General features: G+C 53.7%; 1 protein-coding gene across 1 annotated transcript in view; it reads right to left on the reverse strand.

The window, feature by feature from the left end:
- Nucleotides 1-18,479, reverse strand: part of SCN4A (sodium voltage-gated channel alpha subunit 4) — a 45,965-nt gene extending 27,486 nt beyond the window's left edge. Inside the window, exons 1-5 of the mRNA XM_037069743.1 lie at nucleotides 18,427-18,479; nucleotides 1,155-1,789; nucleotides 946-1,064; nucleotides 713-802; nucleotides 289-417 (exon numbers count right to left, since the gene is read on the reverse strand). Of these exons, the coding sequence (XP_036925638.1) occupies nucleotides 289-417; nucleotides 713-802; nucleotides 946-1,064; nucleotides 1,155-1,427 (611 nt within the window). The 5' untranslated portion in view covers nucleotides 1,428-1,789; nucleotides 18,427-18,479. The remainder of the gene's footprint in view (nucleotides 1-288; nucleotides 418-712; nucleotides 803-945; nucleotides 1,065-1,154; nucleotides 1,790-18,426) is intronic.
- Nucleotides 18,480-21,753: the final 3,274 nt, after the last annotated feature.

Below are 21,753 nucleotides of genomic sequence, written 5' to 3' on the forward strand. Positions count from 1 at the left end.
CTGCTGGGGAGTGGGGGTAGCCCAGATCTCCCAGTGGGTGAGGGCCCATGGGACTGGGCTCAGGGTACTGCATGCGGTTGGACACGGCATATGGAGGGGCAGCAGGAGAGCCCCCCAGGCCAGACCCTGGGGACAGTTGCTCTTGGAGTTGTGCATACAGCTCTCTGTCAGCACCCCTGACCCAAGGTCCCTGCAGTCCACCCCTCTAAGAGGGCCAGCCTGAGGCCTGGCCCTCAGCTCTCCCCTTCCCTCAGCCTCAGCCTCATGGCACCCTGGGCCCCTGCTCACGCCATCACAATGACGCAGAAGTCCAGCCAGTTCCAGGGGTCCCGGAGGAATGTGAAGTCGTCGATGCAAAAGCCTCGGGCCAGCATCTTGATGAGGGATTCAAAGGTGTAGATCCCTGTGAAGGTGTACCTGGCGGGGAGAGGGTCAGCCAGGCCCAGGCATGTCATACCTGGGCAGGGGTACGGGTAGCAATGATGGACCTCCCAGGAGGGAGGGGAGCAGAAATGAAATACGCCACCCTGGGGCTGAGGACATTGGTGAGAGTGATGATGTGTGCCACCCTGGGGCTTAACATGTTGATGGTGACAGTAATGTCTCCCTGGGTCACAATCCTCAAAGTACAGACACCTGGGATGGTCTGTGTGCCGGGCCAGCGTGGGTGGGGGTGGGGAAGGTTGGGGGGCGGGACAGGAAAGAGACTTACTCCACGTTCTTGGACCAGGGAGGTGGCTCGTTCATGGTCATGAACACACAGTTGGTCAATATGGTGATCATGATGAACATGCTGAACAGCGTTGGGAGGTCAAGGAAAGTAAGGGAGCAGGTGGGGAGGGAGACGGACAGAGGGCCTTCTTGCCCAGAGCACCCCGTTTTGCTTAGCCCTGCCCCCACCCTGCCATTCCCCACCCCTGCGTGCACCCCACTTGGGCAGGATATGAGTGGGTGAGCACCTTGATGGCGCTGCGCCTGACGAGGTTGAAGGGGCTCAGCAGGTAGAGAGCGGGGGTGGCGGAGAAGCGGAAGATGGCCTTGCCCTTGTTGAGCACGATGAAGGTCTGAGGCAGGGAGAGAACTGTGAGGCCTGGGGACAGGCAGACAGACGGATGACGGACAGACAGGTAGAGGAAACCCTACTAAGCCCGGACCTTCTTGTCACTGTAGTAGGGATCCAGGTCCTCCAAAGGGATGCCAATAACCTCTGGTGGGGGGTCCCCATAGATAAGGGGCAGGCTCTTGCCAGCCTCCAGGTCACTTCGTGGCTTCCGTTCAGGCTCCTCGATCTCCATCTGCTTGTTCCGCTGCTGCCTGGCCTCCTCCTCCACCATCCGCTGCTCTATGGCTGCCAGGGACTCCAGGGTGAAGGGGCGCAGGCTCTGGGGGCCCAGAGGCACCACAGTGGGCAGAGACCGGCGGGCCATCCTTGCATCCTGGGCTCAGGAGTCAGAAGGGCGGTGGGCAACCAGGGCAGCTGTAACGTGCAGCCCCCAAGTGCTGGGTGGCCACCCTGCCCACGGGCCAGGCTGGGGAGAGGGGCGCGCAGGCTCTGTTAGGATTGCGAGGTGTGCCTGCAAGGCCTGGACGCTGCTGCTGTACAGGTACCAGACACCGCTGAGCATCACCCCTGAGCCCTGCACCACATTCTCCCCAGCAGGGGACTGGCTGCCCTCAGGACTGATGGCAAACCAACCAGATCCTCTTCAGCCTTGGAGACCTGGGGTCAACTGCCCAGTGCCCTCAAACGCCTCCTAGGCCCAAGCTCAGGGTACTGTGTGGCTTCAGCCTGCAAGGAAAGAGAGAATCACAACAGGCTATTATGCCCATGTGGCCTCTATCCCATGTGGCCTCCTGTGAGGAGGAAAGAAGTCAGATGTAAAATGTGCCGGTGGGCCCAGAGAATGGGCTCAGAGAATGGGCTCAGATGAGGTCCTGGTGGGATCAGCTTTAAGCAGAAATGGCAGATGGATTTCGCCTGGAGGGCTGGCTTTGGTTGGCTGCTATTGGCTGCCCAGAGAGCTGGGCAGAGAATATCAAGATTGCAGCCAGACTCCGTGCAGAGAGACTGATGTGATTGATTAGTGATGTCTGCCAGAGGCATCCGGCAGGAGAATATGGTGCATTTGCCTGTGTTTGCTGTCCCTGGCCTGGAGAAAGGGAAAGGTGTGGGGATGTGGAGCATCCTGTCCTGACCTTTGAGGAAGATTGATGTTGGGCTGCAAGAGGGAAGAAGGGAAGGCCCTAGGTCCTGCAGAGGGTCCCACTAGCTCCATCCCGCAGGACCTGTGGGATCTAACCCGGGGCAGGCAGGGGAGATGGAGCAGGAAGATGCAGGGTGTGTGCGTGTGGGCGGGGGGGGGGGGGTCGGGGGCGCTGGAGATGCTCACGTGGAAAAGGAGGACACACACAAAAGGCCGTGGCAGAAGGGAGGAGATGGGCAGTTTCAGTGGTGGGGGCAGGGCTAGAGCTCCCAGGGACTGTTTTTGGCTGGTGGTCTTTGTATGAACTGATGGATAAAGGGTCACCCACCAGGAGCTTTGGAAGCCTGTGAGCACTGTGTGGACTGTGTCTCCTGGGCCAGTCCCTTGGCCTCTGCTGGCCCCTGCCCAGCCATCCTGAACCTGTTCCCTGTGGAAGGGAGGTAGTGGGTCATTTCTCTCTCACATCCTGGAGGATGACCCACATCAGCAGGCAGGCACAGGGAGACCCAAGGGCCCCCAAGACAGAGCCCTCTCAGAGCCACCCAGAGCCATACTGGGGGTGGCCGCCTTCTCCCAGTGCACGCACATACCCTGCGGGGTCTCTGTACCAGCCAGTGCGGGCACTTCCTCACGCTTGGTCAACAGGTGGGGAGGGCGGCCCAGGGAGCAGCCAGAGCCATTGGGCAGAGCTGGCCACGCCCCCAGCCTGGCTGCCCAGCTGCTCCCTACCATCATCACCCAGGGAGTCGTGTTTCCACGGGGATGACTCTGCTCATTCCTGCTGACCCTGTCCCCCAGCTGCTCCTTGGCCCCACTGTGTGTGTGGGAGTGCATGTGCAGGAGCACACGTTCACACACACACACCCAGCCTGAAACCACCCCCCACACAGTACCCATCCTTTGTGCCACTTAGTACACACCCTCCCGCCTTCACTGCCACCGCCTACCCAACATACATGCCCATACAGAAGGCGCTGACCTGGCAGGTGACCCTGGAGGGACCCCATAGCTGCCGGGCACCCTCCCAGTTCACAGGCCCCACTTGGCCCCGGTCCTCTGGGAGTCCAAGTGGCACTACAGACAACCAGAGTCGGACTGGCGCTGGCCCCAGTACTCAACACTACACTCACCGGAGTCCCCAGAGGCTCCCAGTGGACTGCCCCAGTGGTTGCCTCTCAGCTGCCCCTCTGGCCACGCCTCCTCTGCGGGCTCCTCCTCCCTGCTCTTGGAAGAAGCTGCTTCCCCAGGGCTGGGTCCGAAGCCCCGGTTCACAGCACGCACCTTCCCCACTGCATCCCCCTCTGTGTCACCTCCTTTCTGGGATCTCTACTACATCTGTTCCCGCCTCCCCCGTGGCCTCACACCTGTCAAGCCACCGTTTCCTTCCACGTGAGCCGCAGCCTGCACAGCTGTTAGGTCAACGGTACCCTTACCTCCTGTGGTTGGCTGTTGGAGTCTGTCTCCCCTGCCACACTCCTTGTGGGCTGGGTTTGGGGTCACCACTGAATGTGGTGCCTGGCACATTGGCACCAGACTCACAGATGGCACTGCCAGCCGGATACCTCCTCCTCCTGTCCCCCAGCTGGCCCCAAACAGATTCTATCTTTCCCTTCAAAACTTGCACTTCACCTAAATTACTCTCCTCCTATTCCCTCCACCAACCCCAAAGCCACTTCACCTCTGCATGTCTTGTCATATGAGGGGGAAAGTGTCCTCCTCGGCCAGGCCGGCTGAAGGCACAGCTTTGGTGGGTGGCTGGAGGCACCCTGGTAGTAAACCTGGTCAGTTCCCACACCCTGCTGAGGCTCCTTCCTGTTGCTGCCTCATCGCCCCTCACCTGCTCCGTTCAAGTCAACTTCCTCCTGCCTCCCTCCCCACTGCTGGGCTCCCCTCGACCCCACTGTCTGCATTTCTAAAATCACAACTCTGATCTTGTCATTCCCCATGATTAATCCTTCAGCGGCTTTCCACTGCTTAATCGCACATCCACTCTCCTCCACGCGGCCTTCCTGAGGCCTTCTACGTTCTGATCGCTACTACCTTGCCACCAACCCCCTCCCATGCTCCGGCCACGTTACCTCCATTTATACAAATGGCCCAAGCTATTGGGTTGGCCAAAAAGCCCGTTTGTTTTTTTCCCCCACATGATGGCTCTAGTAGTGCTTAGTTGTCTTTAACTTCAGACGAAACAATTTCGTTAGATTGTACTGTGACAGCTGCCGTAACAGCGTGCATTAAAAAAAAACTTACCCAAACTAGTAAATTTTTGTGCAGCCATTTTAATACTGAAAATGGAAGAAAATAAGCAACATTTTGGCATAGCATGCTTTATTATTTTAAGAAAGGTAAAGATGCAACTGAAACGCAGAGATTCGTGCGGTGGGCAGAGAAGGTGCTGTGACTGATCGAATGTGTCAAAGTGGTTTGTGCAGTTTCTTGGTGCTACTGACATTTTGGCTGAATAATTCTTTGCTGTGGGGCTTATGCACTGGAAGATGTTTAGCAGCATCTTCCCACTACCCCTGGCCTCTACCCACTAGAAGCCAACAGTGGGAGAATGCCGACATATTCAGAGTATCTAAGTCAATAAAGTTATTGGCAAAAAAGAAAAATGTGTTTTTTATTTTACAGGATAAACAATGGACTTTTTGGTCCAACCCAGTATTTCCTATCCTACCTGTGCCTTTGCTTATGGTCCATTTGCCTCCCGGAGTACTTTTCTTTCTTGTTCCCCTGGAAAGCTTGAATTCGTCCTTCCAGACTTAACTTACACAAAAACACTGCTTCCAGGAAGCCCTCTCTGGGCACCCCTGGCTGAGAGGACCAGTTGTTTGTGCCAGCAGTGTGCCTGACGGTCAATAAAAGTTTGTCAAAAGAATGAATGAGTTCCAACAACACTTCCCCTTAGCCCCTTTCCCTTTCAAGCACACCCTGAACCTAAATCGTAAAGAAGTTGTATCTCCTCTGATATGGCCTCTTCCAGCACTCCCCTGCCCCCACTTCCTCCCTCCGAGCTCAGCCCAGGCGCTGGCTGCTATAATCGCTGGGCTTCTTCCAGCCTTCAGTCCTCCGGTGTGCACTGTCTCCCACTCCATCAGACCCTCTGACTCTACTTCCCTCCTCACCTACCCTCCGTTTCAAGAGCCATCATCATAATCCTGCCCTAGAAAACACCCTCGAATCCATCCCCCTCTCCTTCCATCCCTCTCACCTGGGGGAACCCCAGCCTGCTGTCCTGAGTCAGCCCCCAGGCGGCTGGATGTCGCTGGGGCAAAGGCAGGACCTGGCTGGCTTCACACTGGCTTCACACCTACAACTCCAGGTTTGCCCCCCATCCTGACCTGTCAGTGCGGGTTTCTCTGGTAACCTCGCTTTTCCACTTTTTGGGAACAAGGACTTCATGCCTTGTGTTCTTTCCTCGAACCTCCCACACTCCTCCCCACGGCGCTCCCAGCTGGTGACTTTGCCTCCAGTCTTCACTGAGAGCCCAGGGGCCAACATGCACTGCCAAGGGGACACAGCCCTCTTTACTGCCTCGCTCCCTTCTTCCTTCATCCAAAGGCCAGGCTGCCCCTTGGGCTCAGCCCCCCACCCCCACCCCGCGGCACCATTCTTTCCCTAGGACTTTATTCTCCAGCTGTTTTCTCTCTACCACCACCAGCCTCTCCCCTCTTCAAACTAATGGTGGCCATGACAAAAACCACCCACCTGGCCTCATGCCTCCCTTCATCTATTGCCCTATTTTCTGTTACTCTTCACAAACCAGCTTCTTGGAAAGTACCTACACCAGCTGTCTTTACTTCCTTACTTTTCATCCGCTCCCCAAGCCATTCCAATCTGGCTTCCATCCCCTCAACTCAACTGAAACAAGTTACCAGCACCCTCCCTGAAGCCAAGTCTGCCAAACACGTTTCTGTCTTCACCTCCCTCGGCCGCTCAGAAGCGTTCAGCCCAGTTGGCCGCAGCCCCCTCTGGAATGCTCTGTTCTCTCGGCCTCTGGAACAGCACACCCATGGTTTCCCTCCCGCCTCTCTGGCTGTTCCTTCTCGACTGACTTTGCTTGTCCCTCTTCCTAAAGTTTCTCAAGATGTAGTCTGGGTCTGGATGGTATCAGGCCTATGACTGTGACTGGTGTTACAGGAATATGATGAACTTCTCCTTTGAACCTGGGCTACTGGACCGTTCCATGTGTGGAGCTAATAGGCACCCCAACCTACAGTGTCTGCAACAACACACTTCTGTTCTTCCCACAGTCTGTTCCACCCACAGCTGTTCCATCCACAGTCTTCCTCAACCCAGGAAATAGCACCACCATCCACCTGGGGGTGCAAGTCAAAAACTGGTGTGTCTCTCTGAATTCTCTTTTTTTCTTTGCTTTCTACATCCACTCTGTCCAAAGTTCCATCAGTACCATCTCAGAAATACCCCTGACCTCGCCTTGTCCCCTGCTCCGTATCACAGTAATTTCCTGCATTAACCCGTTTCCTGCTAACTGCTTTCGTCCTGCCCCTCCAAACCAATCCCATTAAGCAGCCAATGGTCTTCTCTTTAAATTTGTCTTTATTTATTGATTTCAGAGAGAGGTAAAGGGAGAGAGAGAAAAAAAAAACATCAATGTGTTGTTCTATTTAATCACGCGTTCATTGGTTGATTCTTGCATGTGCTCTGACTGAGGACTGAACCTGCAACTTCCGCATATCAAAACAACACTCTAACCAACTGAGCTACCCGGCCAGGACCTGACGATCTTTTAAAAAAAAATCATGTTTCTCCTGCTTAAATTTCTCCAGTAACTATCTGTCGTCCTTAGAAGAAAACCTAAATGTCTGATGGTCCAGCCCCTGCATACCTCTTCACCTTGTCTCCTCCCTGCTCATTCTGCCCCAGGCCCCTGACCATTCCAGCTCCTTGACCTCTGGGATCCCACGTGCCTCTGAGCCTTTGCTCTCCCTGGAGTGCTCACCCCTCCCTCTTCACATTACTGCTCCTTCTCACCCTTCGTCTAGACTCAAATGTTTCTTCTCCAAGAAGTTTTATCCTCTAGTGTCTAGTACAGTCCCCTATATGTTCCTTGACACACAAAAAAGTCCCCTGTAATTGGTAATTGCTTGTTTATTTGACCCATTTCTTTGTCTATCTCTTCCACTAGACTGAAATGCTAAGAGGGCAGGAAGTGCGTGTCTAAGCCACCATGGCCAGTCCCAGCACTGGGCACACAGTGGGCACTCAGTATGTGTTTGCTGAAAAAAACAAGTGGATGAGGCCTTGGATACAGACCATTCCAGGGGTAAAATGGATTCTCATATTACTCCATCCACCCATCTATTCATCCATCCTATTCAAAAGCCAGAAGCTGAGCTAGCCCTGAGTAGGACACAAAGACATCCCAGCTGGGCATCCTGCCTTCCTAGAGCTGATAGGTGGGGAGAAGGTGGACATGGGCACACGTAACTATGATGTGAGGGGAACGTGAAGCCCTCCCTAAAGCGAGGAGGTGAGTGTGCTATGAGAATTCAAGTGGATGCGCGGTTACTTCCAGTTTGGGGAAGGAAAGATGTGACTTTTCAGTTCAGCCTCAAAGACGAGTAGGTTATGAACACAGGGAAATGAAGGGGAAGGGCACTCCAGGGAGAGGGAAGGGTGAGAGCAAAGACAGAGGAGGGACATAAGGAACTATGCTGTGTCAACCCTCGTGTAGGAGTTTGAGGGAGGTGGGTTGGAAAGCTGGGCCAGTGACCGGAATGACAGGTCTGAGACTTCACCCTGCAACCTTGGAGAGCCCCTCGCAGAGGTGGACCAGCCTGTATGGGCCTTCTGCCCACCCTTGCAATGTTTTTAGCATAGATGGGAGAAGCTGTGTTGGACACTAGTGGGGGAATGGAAGGATACCTGGGATGTATGCACAGTGACTTCCTGGCAGGGTCAACATGATGATGCCCCATGTCATGGACTGGGTGTCACGCTGGCAGATCTCCATGGCTCTTCCGGCCACTGCCTCGAGTAAAAGAAGCCAAAAGCATAGCTCAAATCCTCCTTTTACAGCCAAAGATCAGACTCCAGACTTGGCCCTGGGCCTCAGATGTGGCCCAGGCTTCCAGGAGGGTCCCCAGGCAGCATATTTCCACTGAATTTAAGAATATTGGAGTTGGGACTTCCGGCCAAGATGGAGGCATGGGTAGACATACACTGTGCCTCTTTCACAACCAAAAGAAGGACAACAATTTAAAAACAAAAAACAACCAGAACCAACAGAAAATTGAACTGTATGTAAGTCCGACAACCAAGGAGTTAAAGAAGAAACATCCATCCATACTGGTAGGAGGGGCAGAGACAGGCAGCCAGGCCGAGGGGACTCACAGCAAAGCAGTGGCTGAAGAACCAGGGCAGGCAAGGTGGCGGCTGGTGGACCCAGTGAGGTGGCAGATTGCAGACTGGATGGTCTCACATTTGCACAGAGATGAACTGGGAGAAACAACTGGGGAGCAGGACTGACCACACAACCCAGGGACCCAGTGTGGGGAAACAAGGCCTCAAACCACTGATTAAAAACACCTGGGGGGGTTGAGGCCGTGGGAGAAACTGCCAGCCTCACAGGAGAGTTCGTTGGAGAGACCCACAGGGTCCTAGAACATACACAAACCCACCCACATGGGAATCAGCACCAGCAGAGCCCAATTTGCTTGTGGGTAGCAGGGGAAGTGACTGAAAGGCAGCAGAGAGCGAAGAAAGCACCATTGTTCCCCCTCGGACCCCTCCCACACATATAGCCTCATAACCCAGCAACGTAGGTTGCCCCGCCCTGGTGAACACCTAATGCTCTGCCCCTCCCTATGTAACAGGCACATCAGAACAAAACAAAGCAAAAACAAATGGCCCAAACAAGAGAATCGATCAGAGCTCCAGACAAAATACAACTAAGCGATGAAGAGATACCAACCTATCAGATGCACAGTTCAAAATACTGGTAATCAGGATGCTCACAGAATTGGTTGAATTTGGTTGCAAATTAGATGAAAAAAATGAAGGCTACACTAAGTGAAATAAAGGAAAATGTACAGGGAACCAATAGTGATGGGAAGGAAATTGGGACTCAAATCAATGATGTGGACCAGAAGGAAGAAAGAAACATACAACCAGAAAAGAATGAAGAAACAAGAATTCAAAAAAATGAGGAGAGGCTTAGGAACCTCCAGGACATCTTTTAAATGTTCCAACATCCGAATCATAGGGGTACCAGAAGAAGAGGAAGAGCAACAAGTGGAAAACTTATTTGCACAAATAATAAAGGAGAACTTCCCCAATCTGGCTAAGGAAATAGACTTCCAGGAAGTCCAGGAAGCACAGAGAGTGCCAAAGAACTTGAACCCAAGGAGGAACACACAAAGGCACATCAGAATTACATTAACTAAGATTAAAATGAAGGACAGGCCCTGGCTGGTGTAGCTCAGTAGATTGAGTGTGGGCCTGCAAAATAGCTGATCCTGGTTTGATTCCCAGTCAGGGCACATATCTGGGTTGCAAGCCAGTTCCCAGCGGGGGATGCACAGGAGGCAACCGTACATTGGTGTTTCTCTTCCTCTCTCCTTCCTTTCCCCTCTAAAGATAAATAAATAAAATCTTTAAAAATAAATAAATAAATGAATAAATAAATAAATAAAATGAAGGACAGAATCCTAGAAGCAGCAAGAGAGAAGGGGACAGTCACCTACAAAGGAGTTCCCATCAGACTGTCAGCTGATTTCTCAAAAGAGACTTTACAGGCAAGAAGGGGCTGGAAGAAGTATTCCAAGTCATGAAAGGCAAGAACCTACATCCAAGATTGCTCTGTCCAGCAAAGCTTTCATTTAGAATGGAAGGGCAAATAAAGTGCTTCTCAGATAAGGTCAAGTTCAAGGAGTTCATCATCACTAAGCCCTTATTATATGAAATGTTAAAAAGATTTATCTAAGAAAAAGAAGATAAGAAATATGAATAGTAAAATGACAGCAAACTCAGTTACTAACAACCCTAGAACAAAAGCAAAAGCAAACTAAGCCAACTACTAGAACAGGAACAGAACCACAGAAATGGAGATCACATGGAGGGTTAGCAACAGGGGAGTGGGAAGAGGAGAAAAGGGGAAAAGGTATAGAAAATAAGTAGCATAGATGGTAGGTAGAAAATAGACAGGGGGGGCGGTAAGAATAGTATAGGAAATGTAGAAGCCAAAGAACTTATATGTTCGACCCATGGACATGAACTAAAGGGAGGGAATGTGGATGAGATGGGGCATACAGGGTGAAGGGGAGTGAAGGGGGGAAAGTGGGACAACTGTAATAGCATAATCAATAAAATATATTTTTAAAAAAACTTCAACTCTGCATAAGATGGCCAAAAAAGAATGTTGGAGTTGCAAGGACCTGAGAGATACACAAATCCAACTCCCTCATTTTACAGATGGGGAAACTGAGGCCCAGAGAAGCACAAACTCTCCTCAGATCATGATTTATTCATTCAACAAACATTTCCTGAGCATCTGCCCTGTGCCGAACTCTGTTCTGGGAACTAGGGATATAACAGTTGCAAAGGCCCTGTCCTCACCAAGCGTGCATTCCAGAGGGAGGAGGCAGATAACAAATAGGAAAGCAAAGAAGATAATTTTAGAGAGTGATAAATGAGAGGCCAAGCCATAATTAAAACCCAGCTCCCTGGGTGCCAGGACCAGAGCCCATTTAGTAAGTGAGAAGCCCCACTGGAACCTTTGTCAAAACGGAAGTTTGGGCAGAAGTGGTGGGTAAAGTCAGGCCACTGTGGGGGCCTGGAGGTGGTAAGCAGACAAGGATGCGTGGAGAGGAAGGGCTGGGAGTAGGAGAGCCAGGTGGAGCTAGCTGTCCTCAAGCAGGAAGCTGAGGGTGAGGACACTGGAGGGTGAGGACGCTGGAGGGTGAGGCAACTTTTCTCTGGAGCTGGTCCAGCCCAGCATTGTCTATTTCTCTGTGGGGCTGCCAGACCGGAACACTCAACTCCAGATATAGGCTGACCACAGAGAGAAGCCTTTTCTCCCAGGCCTGGGCACCCTTTGAATTCATTCATCCTGATATGGCATTTGTTTCTTCAGCAACCCACTCACAAGGTAGAGTTTGCTTTACAATTAACTCTGGAGTTTTGCTCCATGAGCTATGGTCAAACTAGATCTTCCCCATCCTATACGTTGTACCATTGATTTTTTTCTTTTAAATCCAGGTGGATCTCAAAAAATATTTGCAAATTGAATCTAAGAGTGTATAAAAAAAAATACACTGCGACCAGGTGGGATTTATCCCAAGTATGCAAAACAGGTTGAATGCTAGAACATGAGTTGATGTAATCCATCATCTCAATAGGCTAAAGAAGAAAAACCACATGATTGTATTAATAGATGCAAGGGGGAAAAAGCACTTGACAAAATTCAACATGCATTCATGATAAAAACTCTCAGCAAACTAGGAATAGAGGGAAACTTCTGTAACCTGAAAAAGAACATTTACAAAAAACCTACAGCTAACATAGTACCTAATGATGAGAAACTAGAAACTTTGCCACTAAAGTCAGGAACAAGGCAAAGATGTCCTCTCTCACCACTCCTTTTCAAAATCATACTGGAAGTCCTAGCTGATGCAATAAGACAAGAAAAGGAAATAAAAAGTATACTGATTGGGAAGGAAGATGTAAAACTGTCTTTGTTTGCAGGTGCTATGATTGCCTATGTACAAAATCCGAAAGAATCAACAAAAAAAACCCTCCTGAAATTAATAATGATTATAGTAATGTTCCAGAATGCAAAATTAATATAAATCCAGGGTAGGATTTTACATCTACCTCTACTTAAGTTCTTTTTGTCCATTGTATTTCTTCATCTCCGATCTTTTGTGCAGGCCTGTTGGATCTTTATTTTTCCCTTTCAGGTCAAGGTCATCTCTCACAGCTGGGTGTCTGTGACCTTGATTATCCCAAATTGGGATAATCCCTGCTATTGGCCAAACAAGACTCAGGACAGACACCACCACTCTTCTCCTTCCTGTGGACATATGCTTCTAGAATATTCTCTCCTAGAACACATATGCTTTCAAGGAGGGGCCTTCAAGCATCCAGAAGCCCACCTAGCCACACTGTATCAGCTTGAAATCCCCCAAGAGGCCTCAGCCATGCTCCTCTCTCGCTTAGGATATAAAAGCCACTGTGAGAAACTCTCCTGAAGGTGGAAAATGGATGTGACCTGCCCCTCACAAGCTGTCTCTCTAGGGCTTAGCCCCCAAAATGCAAAGGTAGCTTGCTGACCTTGCTCAGGCCCCAGTTCCCACCCTTCTTGTGAACCAAGTTGCTCCTCGCCTTCAACAAAGCTTCTGGTCACCCACCAGAGTCTGGCTGTTTGGTTTCTCTGCAAATTGGGAGCAAAGTTGCCCAGAGCTGTATGTGGCCAGTAAGACCCTTCAAGCTTCACCTGCAGTGGGGCCTCAGACTCAGAATTTTCTGGGAGATTGAAACAGGTCCAGACTTTTTCTGTCCTGGCCACAGACAGCATCCGGCATCCGGGTGGCCTACTTCCCAAATTCCTACATTCCTGCTATGGCCTAACTCCAAGAATACAGAATGGGTCCCCATGTCCCCCTACTTGTAAATCTCAAGTCACAGCATTTTCTTAGCAAGGGCAGGGGTATGCGAGGGATGAGGATGGGAAAGTAGCTGTGTGTTTCCCTGTCAGCACTTAGGGCCTTGGTCTGGACAGGCTAGGGGCCTGGAGGAGGTCACTCAGCGGCCCCCCTCCTGGCCTAACACTCTCTGCAGAGGAAGCTGGCTCCAAGAAGCCTTGGAGTGTGGCCTGAAGCCCAGAGCCTAGTACCGAAACCTCTGGACTCCTAGGAGCCCTGAGAATTCTGGGAACAATCAGGGTGGCATGGGGTGCCCCTGGTGAGGGGTGGGCTGGTGCTGATTGCATCTCATATGTGACTCTCACTGGGCCCAAATAAGCCCCATTTTTTAGGCACCTGATTCAACCAGCCTGATGATTTGTCCCCTGTAAGGGGTAAGAATGATCGTGGTGGCCACATTTATTTTGCACTTACTGTAGAATGAGGTTGGCTTGCTATTTGGGGTATATTGGCAGCCCCTTCTCCCACAATCAGCCCTCTACTTGGCCAGTACCCAAAGGCTGTTTGAGAACCTTGGTTAGATTTTCCCCCAACATGCTTTCTTCCTGATCCTTTCCTTCCATTCAGAGTGCTTCTGGTTGGCTAGGGGCTCGATGAAATAAAAACCCACAAATGGGCTGTGTTTGGGTTTTGTGAGCTGTGCCCACTTCTGGCTAACCCCTCTCAGCTCATCTGTGGGGCCTGGAAGTCTTTTCTCCCCAGAAGCAAAGGCCCGAGAGTGAGCTCCTTCCAAGACCGAACCTTAAATCAGAGGACTTTATCTCACCTCAAAATACAGAATTCCAAGCCTCATTCAGCTTGGTAAAGAGTCTACTTGGGGTGGAGGGGTTGGTTCCTCCAGCTCCCAAATCTCAGCACCACTGTGCTGACAAGCACAGGCCCATGAACTGGAGGCCTAAGAAATATTTCTTGATGGACAGCGGTCACAAATACATTCATTTGGTGCTTACTGTGTGCCAGGCACTGTTCCACGCGCTTCAGATTCATCATCCCAGCTCACAAGTGGCAGAGGAAGGATTCGAATGCAGCTCTTCGATGCCAAACCCACGTGCCTGCTACTGCAAACACTGCCTCCCTCCAGCCCTTTGGAGAACTGGGCTGGGCACAGCTGCCTTTCCCCAGCGCAGGGCACGCCCAGGTTGAAGTCCCATCCAGGGTGCCCCCTAGGGTGCTCTGATCTTCCCCTGTCTGTTCTCTGCAAAGGACAGACTAGAGCCCTTGGGCCAAGCCCCCGAAAGGCATGGGTTGGGGCAGGTGTCTGGCAGGCTCTGGCAGGATCAGGCTCAGGCCCCCAGGGAACCTCATGTTGGAAGCTGCTGGTCATGGGGCCTATGGGTCCACACTTTGATAAAGAATCTTCAAGGTTTGGTTTTTATTCGCACTAACCAACCCCCATATACTCCCAACTCCTTCTGCAGCCCACTGGTGCGCACACGCACGCACACACACGCACTCCTTGCTTCTGTGAGTCATCTTCCAGCTGCTCCAAAGGGTAGGAGGCTGGTTGGTTTAGGCCTGGGCCTTCCTAGCCTCTGTTGGTTCAGCACTTTCTATGGAGCCGACAAGCATGGTGACCCAGGCTCCCTGGATGCCCCCTCAAACCTGTGCGTGCACACCTCTCCTACACACACATCTGGGGCCACGTTACGGCCCTTGGGCAGATCACACCTTGCACACATGCACACAGAGTGGCTTCCCTCCACCCCTGGCCCCCCCACACCTGCTCCTACGTGTGTTACCCCCCAGATGCAGGCCTCTGCTCTCTTCTCTCTCTGCCCCACACCCTCACCCCTCCCACACCATAGTTGACAGGCCTTTTCCTGCCTTGAGTCCACCAAGAGGCCAAGAAGGTTCTGCAGAACTGATCCTGATTCTGATCCTGGAGAATTCCAGGGCCATCTGCCTCCCTAATCCCTCCATCACCCCTTAACCATCTGGGTAGGGTGGGCTTTGAGCTCAGGCCCCAAGCCCTACCAAGCCCTAAGGGTTGGGGTCATGGGCACCAGCACCCCAAGGAGTGACCCTGTAGCTGCCTGAGGCACCGGGCCTATGACCTCCACCCGGACACACGCTGGCTGCCACAAGCTCAGAGAGCTTTGCTCAACCCCAGAAACTGCTCCAGGGATGTTTTCTCACCAGCTGCCTTGGTAAAAGATCCTTCTCCAAAAATTAGGCTGACAGAGAATGTACAGGCCTCAGAAAAGACGAGGGCCACTGGTGGGCCTTACTAAAGCCCAAGCCAGAGGGTCCACGCCGTGCTGTCTGGGCTTCAGGACACTCAGTGATCACAGCAAACTTAGCCCCCCATCCCAGAGGAAAAAGTTCTTCGGTCCTTTCATAATAGGACCACCCTCACCTGAAAAATACACCCTCCCAGCTCTGCAGAGATAAGGTCATCCTACTTTCTGCTGGGGAGCCCCATCTTCAACGGTGAGGCAGCCTGGTGAGAGCCGCAATGGTTAATACTTCCGTAGGGCAGACCACTCTGCCACGCCCTGTTCTGGGCACCTCACTTGTCCTGAGCTCACTTAATTGTCACCTATTATTATCACTCAATTCCACAGATGAGGAAACTGAAGCGCAGAGCAGGTAAGTAAATACCCCCAGGCATTATTTACATAGTAAACTAGGGCTGGAAGCCCAACTCTTCACTCTCAAGAGAGGTCTTGGCCCTTAACCACCAAGATCTATCACCCTCAGGCCCTCCTTCCAGGGCCTGTCCGGTGGGGGCTCACAAACCAGTTAGAAACAGAGTGAGGTTCTGTCTCTGCTAGGGGTCCTGTGAGGAGAGGGGCAGCCTGCCCTGCCATTGACAGAGCCCTGGGCTCCTGGAGCCCCTCCTGCTCCTCCTGCTGACCCATCTCCCCACCCCCCTCCAAGAGGGCTGTTGACTGAAAACCGCAGGGAATAAAAATAGCCATTGCTGACAAGGCAGATTGGGCGCCAGAGCACATGAAAGGCCTGGGGCAGCGGCGATGGAGGTGGAGGCAACCTGGGATTCCCCCGCCCTGTAAGCACCTTCTGATGGAACCCTAGCCTGTCCCCACTACTACAAGGCTGGAGACATACTACCCTAGGACTGCCCAGGAGACCCTGCTGCCCCACCCCCGGGTCTCAGTAATGAGCTCGGCCCTCACCCGGCCGGTGCAAGGGTGAGCTCCTCCGTAGGGAGCAGTGGCCTTGGCCGCTGTGGACAGGGCCCTGCCCCTCACTACCGTGTGCCTGGGGTAAGTGACAGGACCCTCTGGCCTGAGCCCTCCTGGGAGGAAGAGTCAAGAAACTGAAGATTTGTATAACCGGTGCTATGGGTGCTGACATCCACCCACCCCTGACCCTTCCTGTCTCCCGACCCCTCTCTGAGGCCCCCCAGTCGCAGGAGTTTCATTTCTCTCTAATGTGTCTCCCTCCTGTCACCCGGAGAGATTCTTTCCCCTCTTCTCTGCAGAGTCCAATCCCCTCTCTCCTCTCTGGCCACACCTGCCCCTTGGAGCCCTCACCTCCTCTCTGTCATTATCTACACTTTTCTCTATTCTGGTGGCCAGAGTTGCCCCCAAAGGCAGGGACCTTGTCAGGACCACCCCCAACTCTGGCCAAGAGTTCTGCCTTCAGCATCCTGCTCAGGGCTTCCCCTCGGCCTGGGCCTGGGGTCGGGGGCAGAAACCCTGGCGATGAAAGATTCAGGGCAGCTCTGGCACTCAGGCCAGCCTAGAGCTGGGAGAGTCCTGACCCCCTACCCTACGCAGGTTCTCAACCAGAAATGACAAGCAGGGCCGGGCTGGGACAGGGCCGCCTAGGAAGGACCCTTAATTAGCTTCTTCAAACCCTGCTGACGTTCCAGACCATCTTTTGAGAGATGCCTGGGATGAAGCTGTGGGTGGAGCCTTGGGTTATGTCTGGACCCCTGTCTTGTCACCCACAGGTGATGTGGCTTCTGATACTAATGCAATGGCCACAACTGTCCACACCACTGCCACACAGAGTGAGGCCAGGAGAATCAGGAGAGTCCTGGGAGAACCAGCCCCCTCTGCCTTCAACCCCAGCCCTGTACTCCCAGGCCCTCCTTAGCTTGGTCCGGCACCCCAGGGGGCAGTCACAGACTGGGTCACAGATGAGAGACAACAATGCCCACCCCTGGCTCCACCCACCCCTCTGTCAGCCCCTTCCCTCCAGACTAGCCAGACCTGCCAGAAGCTGGTCTGTAACTCCTCTCCCAAGCTGATTTGTTCTCAGGGCCTAAATTAAATGGCTTCAAGATCCTCAGGGCTCTAACCTTCCCAGGCCGTGGGGATTTATTTCTGTGCTAGTCCCTGCTGCAGGTGGTTGGGATGGGAGGGGGATATGTTGTCCAGTCCCCACCTGGAGGGCCACCTCCCCACAGTGGGGTTCTGTGAGCTCTCATTTTGACCTGCCCCCTGCCCTGACCCCGCTTTCCCAGCATGGGGGGAAGGGCAGCAGTCACAATACTTAACCCAGGGGACTGGGAAGGGGCGCAGGCCTCCCTGCCACACCAGTGCCTTCTTGGAAAGCCCCAAGCAGCCTCCATCCCACCCTCAGGGCCCTCGAGACCGGACTGCCCAGCTTTTGAACAAATGTGGTAAGTAATGGCCCTCACATGCCGCTGCCCCTCAGCTCCACAGGCCTCCGATGGCCATGCTGCCATCCCCGGCTCTGCTCAGGCCAGCCCTCCTTGTCCGCTAGCCACTGCCCACCCTCCCAGTGTCCTGAGCACCCTGCTCTGCTGGCAGGGAGGAGGGAGGGGGCTGCGCTGTGCCCTCGAACAGCACCCCTATCCTGGGCTCCTGCCCCCACCCTGGCCCTGAGTCTCCCCCTGAGTCCCCCAGAGTCCCCTCAGGCAGGCTCCATCTTTTTCCCCTCTCTGACAGCTTTCTGGCCCCTCCTTCGGCCCCCACCCCTTCCTGGCTTTGAGTTCTCCAGGAAAGGAGCCCAGCTGCGCGCCCCAGCGGGTGGAGAGGCAGGGTGGCGGGCGAGCCTGGCGGGCGGCGCAGCCTGAGAAGTGTCCTCTGCTGGCATCTCACAGATTCCTGTTTCAGCAGAGCAAAGGAGCCGCCCGCCACCGCCTCCGGCCTCCTGCCGCTCTCCTCCCCCCACACCCCTGCCTTCTCGCTGCAAACAGGCTGAGTGCAGACATTACTTTGGCTCCTCCACTCTCCCCTCCTGAAGAAACGCACCCTAGTCTCTGTCCCTTGGGTCACCCCACACCCGTCCGGAGCCAAGCCTTAGCCACTGGGCCATTTGTGACCAGGGTGAGGACCCTTGCTGAGGGCAGGACAGCCAACCAGGCAGGGGCACAGAGAGCAGACGGCAGGGTAGAGACAGCGGGTTTGGGGGCCAAGGGTCAAGGCACCAGGAGCTTCATTTGTTCGGCAGGGCAGCCGAAGAGCAGGGCCCGGCGTGGGCAGGACAGCGGTGTCCAGAACAAAGTGGTGACTTCCTCAGAGCCAGGCTGGGCTTGGGGCCAGGGTGCCCTGCCCCTCGGGGTGGCCTGCCCTCAGGGTGCCCAGCCCAGGAGGGGTGCGAAGGGGCGCAGTACTCACTGTTGGATGGGAGCAGAGTGCTTGCTGTCATGCCCACCTCGGTTTGAGGCTTGACTCTGGGGGACTTGGCCCGGGGGCCGGGCCGGCGGGGACAGCTGCTGCCGCTGATGTCACAGGGTCATGAGTGAAACCTGAGGACTGGGCCAGTCTTCAGGTGGGAGCCTCAGCCGAACTTTCCTCATCGGCTGTGCTTGGGCTCAGCCTGGGCCTGCCCAGGCAGGGGGCCCACTGACCGTGGGGTGACTGCGCGATGCACTCGCCCACCCCCATGTGCACATGCACACTCACTGGGGCACATGTCAGAGCCCATACACGCCTGCTCTCCTTCCTGTGACAAACGTACAGAAGCTCATGCTCATACATGAGCCACCCTTCACATTCATGTCCAGAAACACTCATGGTGCACACACACTCTCTGACATACGCTTGTGTACAACGCCCCCAATGCTCACACTCACACATGCTCAGCCATATGTGTAAGTCATTCATACATTCACACGGTTGCCTCTGCTGCATGTTACACCCACTCATGTGCACTACTCACACCTACAGACACACTTCACACTCACATCCGGCTTGTGCATATATGCGTGTTTTTATACTATGCAGCCCTATGTACTCTCCTGTCAGATGAACACAAATGCCACATGTCATGGACACTAGACTTTATTGAGTGGACATCTGTGTGCACACGCTCACACTTGCAGTAGAGCTCATGCATTCATGCATGTCCATGCTCGCTACTTATGCCTATGCAGTTGTCTGCCCCTAAACACGCTCCTGTTCACAGGTATAAAGAGCCGCCTACATGCACCTGTGGTCACTAGATTTTTATCAATGGTATGCCTATCTGTACATGCACACCTACACATCACACGCCCAGACACACACACCAGTCTTGAGGGTCATTTCTCCACCACCACCACACCCCCCCACCCCACTGGCTAGACATCCGTCCCTTAGAGCTTGGGGAGGGGCTGCAGTGAGGGGGGATGAGGTTGGTTTAGCCCACCTCCTTCCACTCGGGGGCTGTGGTGGCCCCTAGTGGAGCAGATGTGAAATGCCCCATCTCACAGCTTGTCCACCAGCACCTGCCCCAAGCAGACAGCAGAGCCCTGGGTGAACCCAGAATCCTGTCCTCTGAATCTTGCTGTCACTACTCCCCAGTCTCCCGTGCTCATCCCCGAGTCTGTCTTTTCTGGCAGTCAGAGCCCTGTCTGAGCTGAGTCCAGGACAGAATGGACTTTGAGAGGGGTACGGGGAAGCCTGGCGAGTGGTGACCCCCCCCCCCGTGGGGGTGGGCCCGGCAGCACCTCTCCTCCCAGCGACTGTCTAGGGATGCAGCCTCAGCGTGGTGACCCTCCGTGGGGGCCAGGCCTGGCTGTGGTTTGAGCCTCACCTCACACCCTCAGAGGTATATCTTCTAGGCCCAGGTGTGAGCTTGGTATTCTCTATGCCGGTCTTTATCCTGCTTTGCTCACTGACCTGACACTTCCCACGTAGCTTTGCTGCTAATGGAGTCCAGTGTCTGCCTGCCCCTGCCTCTTCTTTGCAAGTGTCTGCTCCTTCCAGCATACAGAGGAGACGCAAATATTTTGCCTCATATCCTTCCCAAGTTGTCTCCCCAGAGCTGTTCCTCAGGGCCCCTGTCATCTCTCCTGGCCCTGCTGTGGCTCCAGTTTGTTTTGCTGAAGGCTGCTCTCTGGAACTCCAGGTCGTTGTTCCGTGGATAGCATTCTGCTCCCCTGGGCACTGGAGGAGAGGTGGTGGGAGGCAGCGGCTTTCCCATTGATGGCTCTGCCCCTTTGGTGTCTCCCTCACCACTGCCCAAAGCTCCATGGGGTAAGACTTGCTTCAGTGAGGGACTGGAGTATCCACTCACTAAGGGAATTACAGCCTAGGAGGGGGCAGGGTGCTGCATTCAGGCCCCAGGCACATTCATCCTCACCGTAGATGAGGGTATTGGAAAGGATAATTTTCTAGTGGACGGTAGCGAAATGTCTAGATGAAAGGGCTAAGTTTTCTAACTTGCACAAGGTGTCTTTTGGGTTAGGGGTGGGCCTGATTGGAAACAAAGCTGTGTGTTAAAGATGACTTCCCACAGCTAGAGAGAGATGAACACCTCCTTCTCCTGGCAATTTTCTTCCTTCCTTTGGAGAACAGTTCCTCCCCTGCTCCAAACGTGTGATTCTGGTGGGGCCGCCGGCTGCAGGCCAGCCACCCTGCCCCAGCCACGGCGAGGGGCATGTGTCCAAAAGCTGGCCGTGCAACTGAAGAAGGGCCAGCCTTAGCCCTCCCGGGGATTTATATGTACATGTAAACTAAAGAAAGTCACTCCTCTCTCCTCAGAATCCTCTAAATTTGTCTAGACTCACCGGGGAACATCGGAGGGTCCCTGGCCGGACCTCCCACCTGTCTGACGGAGGAGGGGGTGAGACCACCACACAGGCAGGGAGAGACACAGGAGAAAGGGACCTGAAGCACCTACCTTTTGACTCCTGAGCCCCTTACACTACAGACAAGCTCCAGCCCTTTCCTTGCCTATCACAGGAGCCAGAAAAACACCCTTTTGCCTTAAACCAGTTTGGATTAAGATTCAGTAGCCCACAAACAAAATAATTCTACAAAACAGAACCATGTTCCGGGAAATCCCTCCCTGACTCGTGGGGGATTGACCTTGCCACACCCTGCCACCCCCCCCCCCCGCCCAGGCCCCACCCTGAGCAGTCAGATTCTTCCCTGAGTCACTTGGCTGGGGTGACTCTCTGGGAGCTTCTGAAGGTGCTCCCCCAAGGTTGCGCCAGGGACAGGACGGCTCTGAAACTGCCCCACAGCTCAATTGGAGTGGGTGGGACCTGGAAATCGGGTCTCATCCCAAGGGTCCCTACTGATGCGACCTATGTGTTTGTAAGTCTCCAGAAGTACCACCAGGACCTGCTGGACACCCCCCGACCCCCACCCATCTCACAAGGGTGACCATGGTTTGCAGAAACGGCACCATCAGAGCCTCTAAACAAACAAACAAACAAACAAGGGAATTTCTTCACTGCTGTGTTTTCAAGACTCCTTCACCCACGCCCAGGTGGTCACATAGTTCTGCAAAGCAGCATTTGACTCCCTTCCTCCAACCCTCACATTCTAGCTCCTCCCAGTTTGTAGGGACTGAGCCTAAGAACAGGGCCCGCTGCTGGGTTGTCCCTCTGCCCGGTGCTTCTGCATCTGTGCCAAAAAGAAGCTGTGAAACTTCCACTCAGATTTTTAGAAGGCCACTCCTGCCTCCGGCTTTTTCTCGCCTTGTCTTCGGAAGGAAGGAGGGAGCTTGTTTTT

Source organism: Sturnira hondurensis, unplaced genomic scaffold (assembly GCF_014824575.4).
Source record: "Sturnira hondurensis isolate 20B ecotype Veracruz unplaced genomic scaffold, ASM1482457v3 Scaffold0018728, whole genome shotgun sequence".
NCBI classification, from domain to species: Eukaryota; Metazoa; Chordata; class Mammalia; order Chiroptera; family Phyllostomidae; genus Sturnira; species Sturnira hondurensis.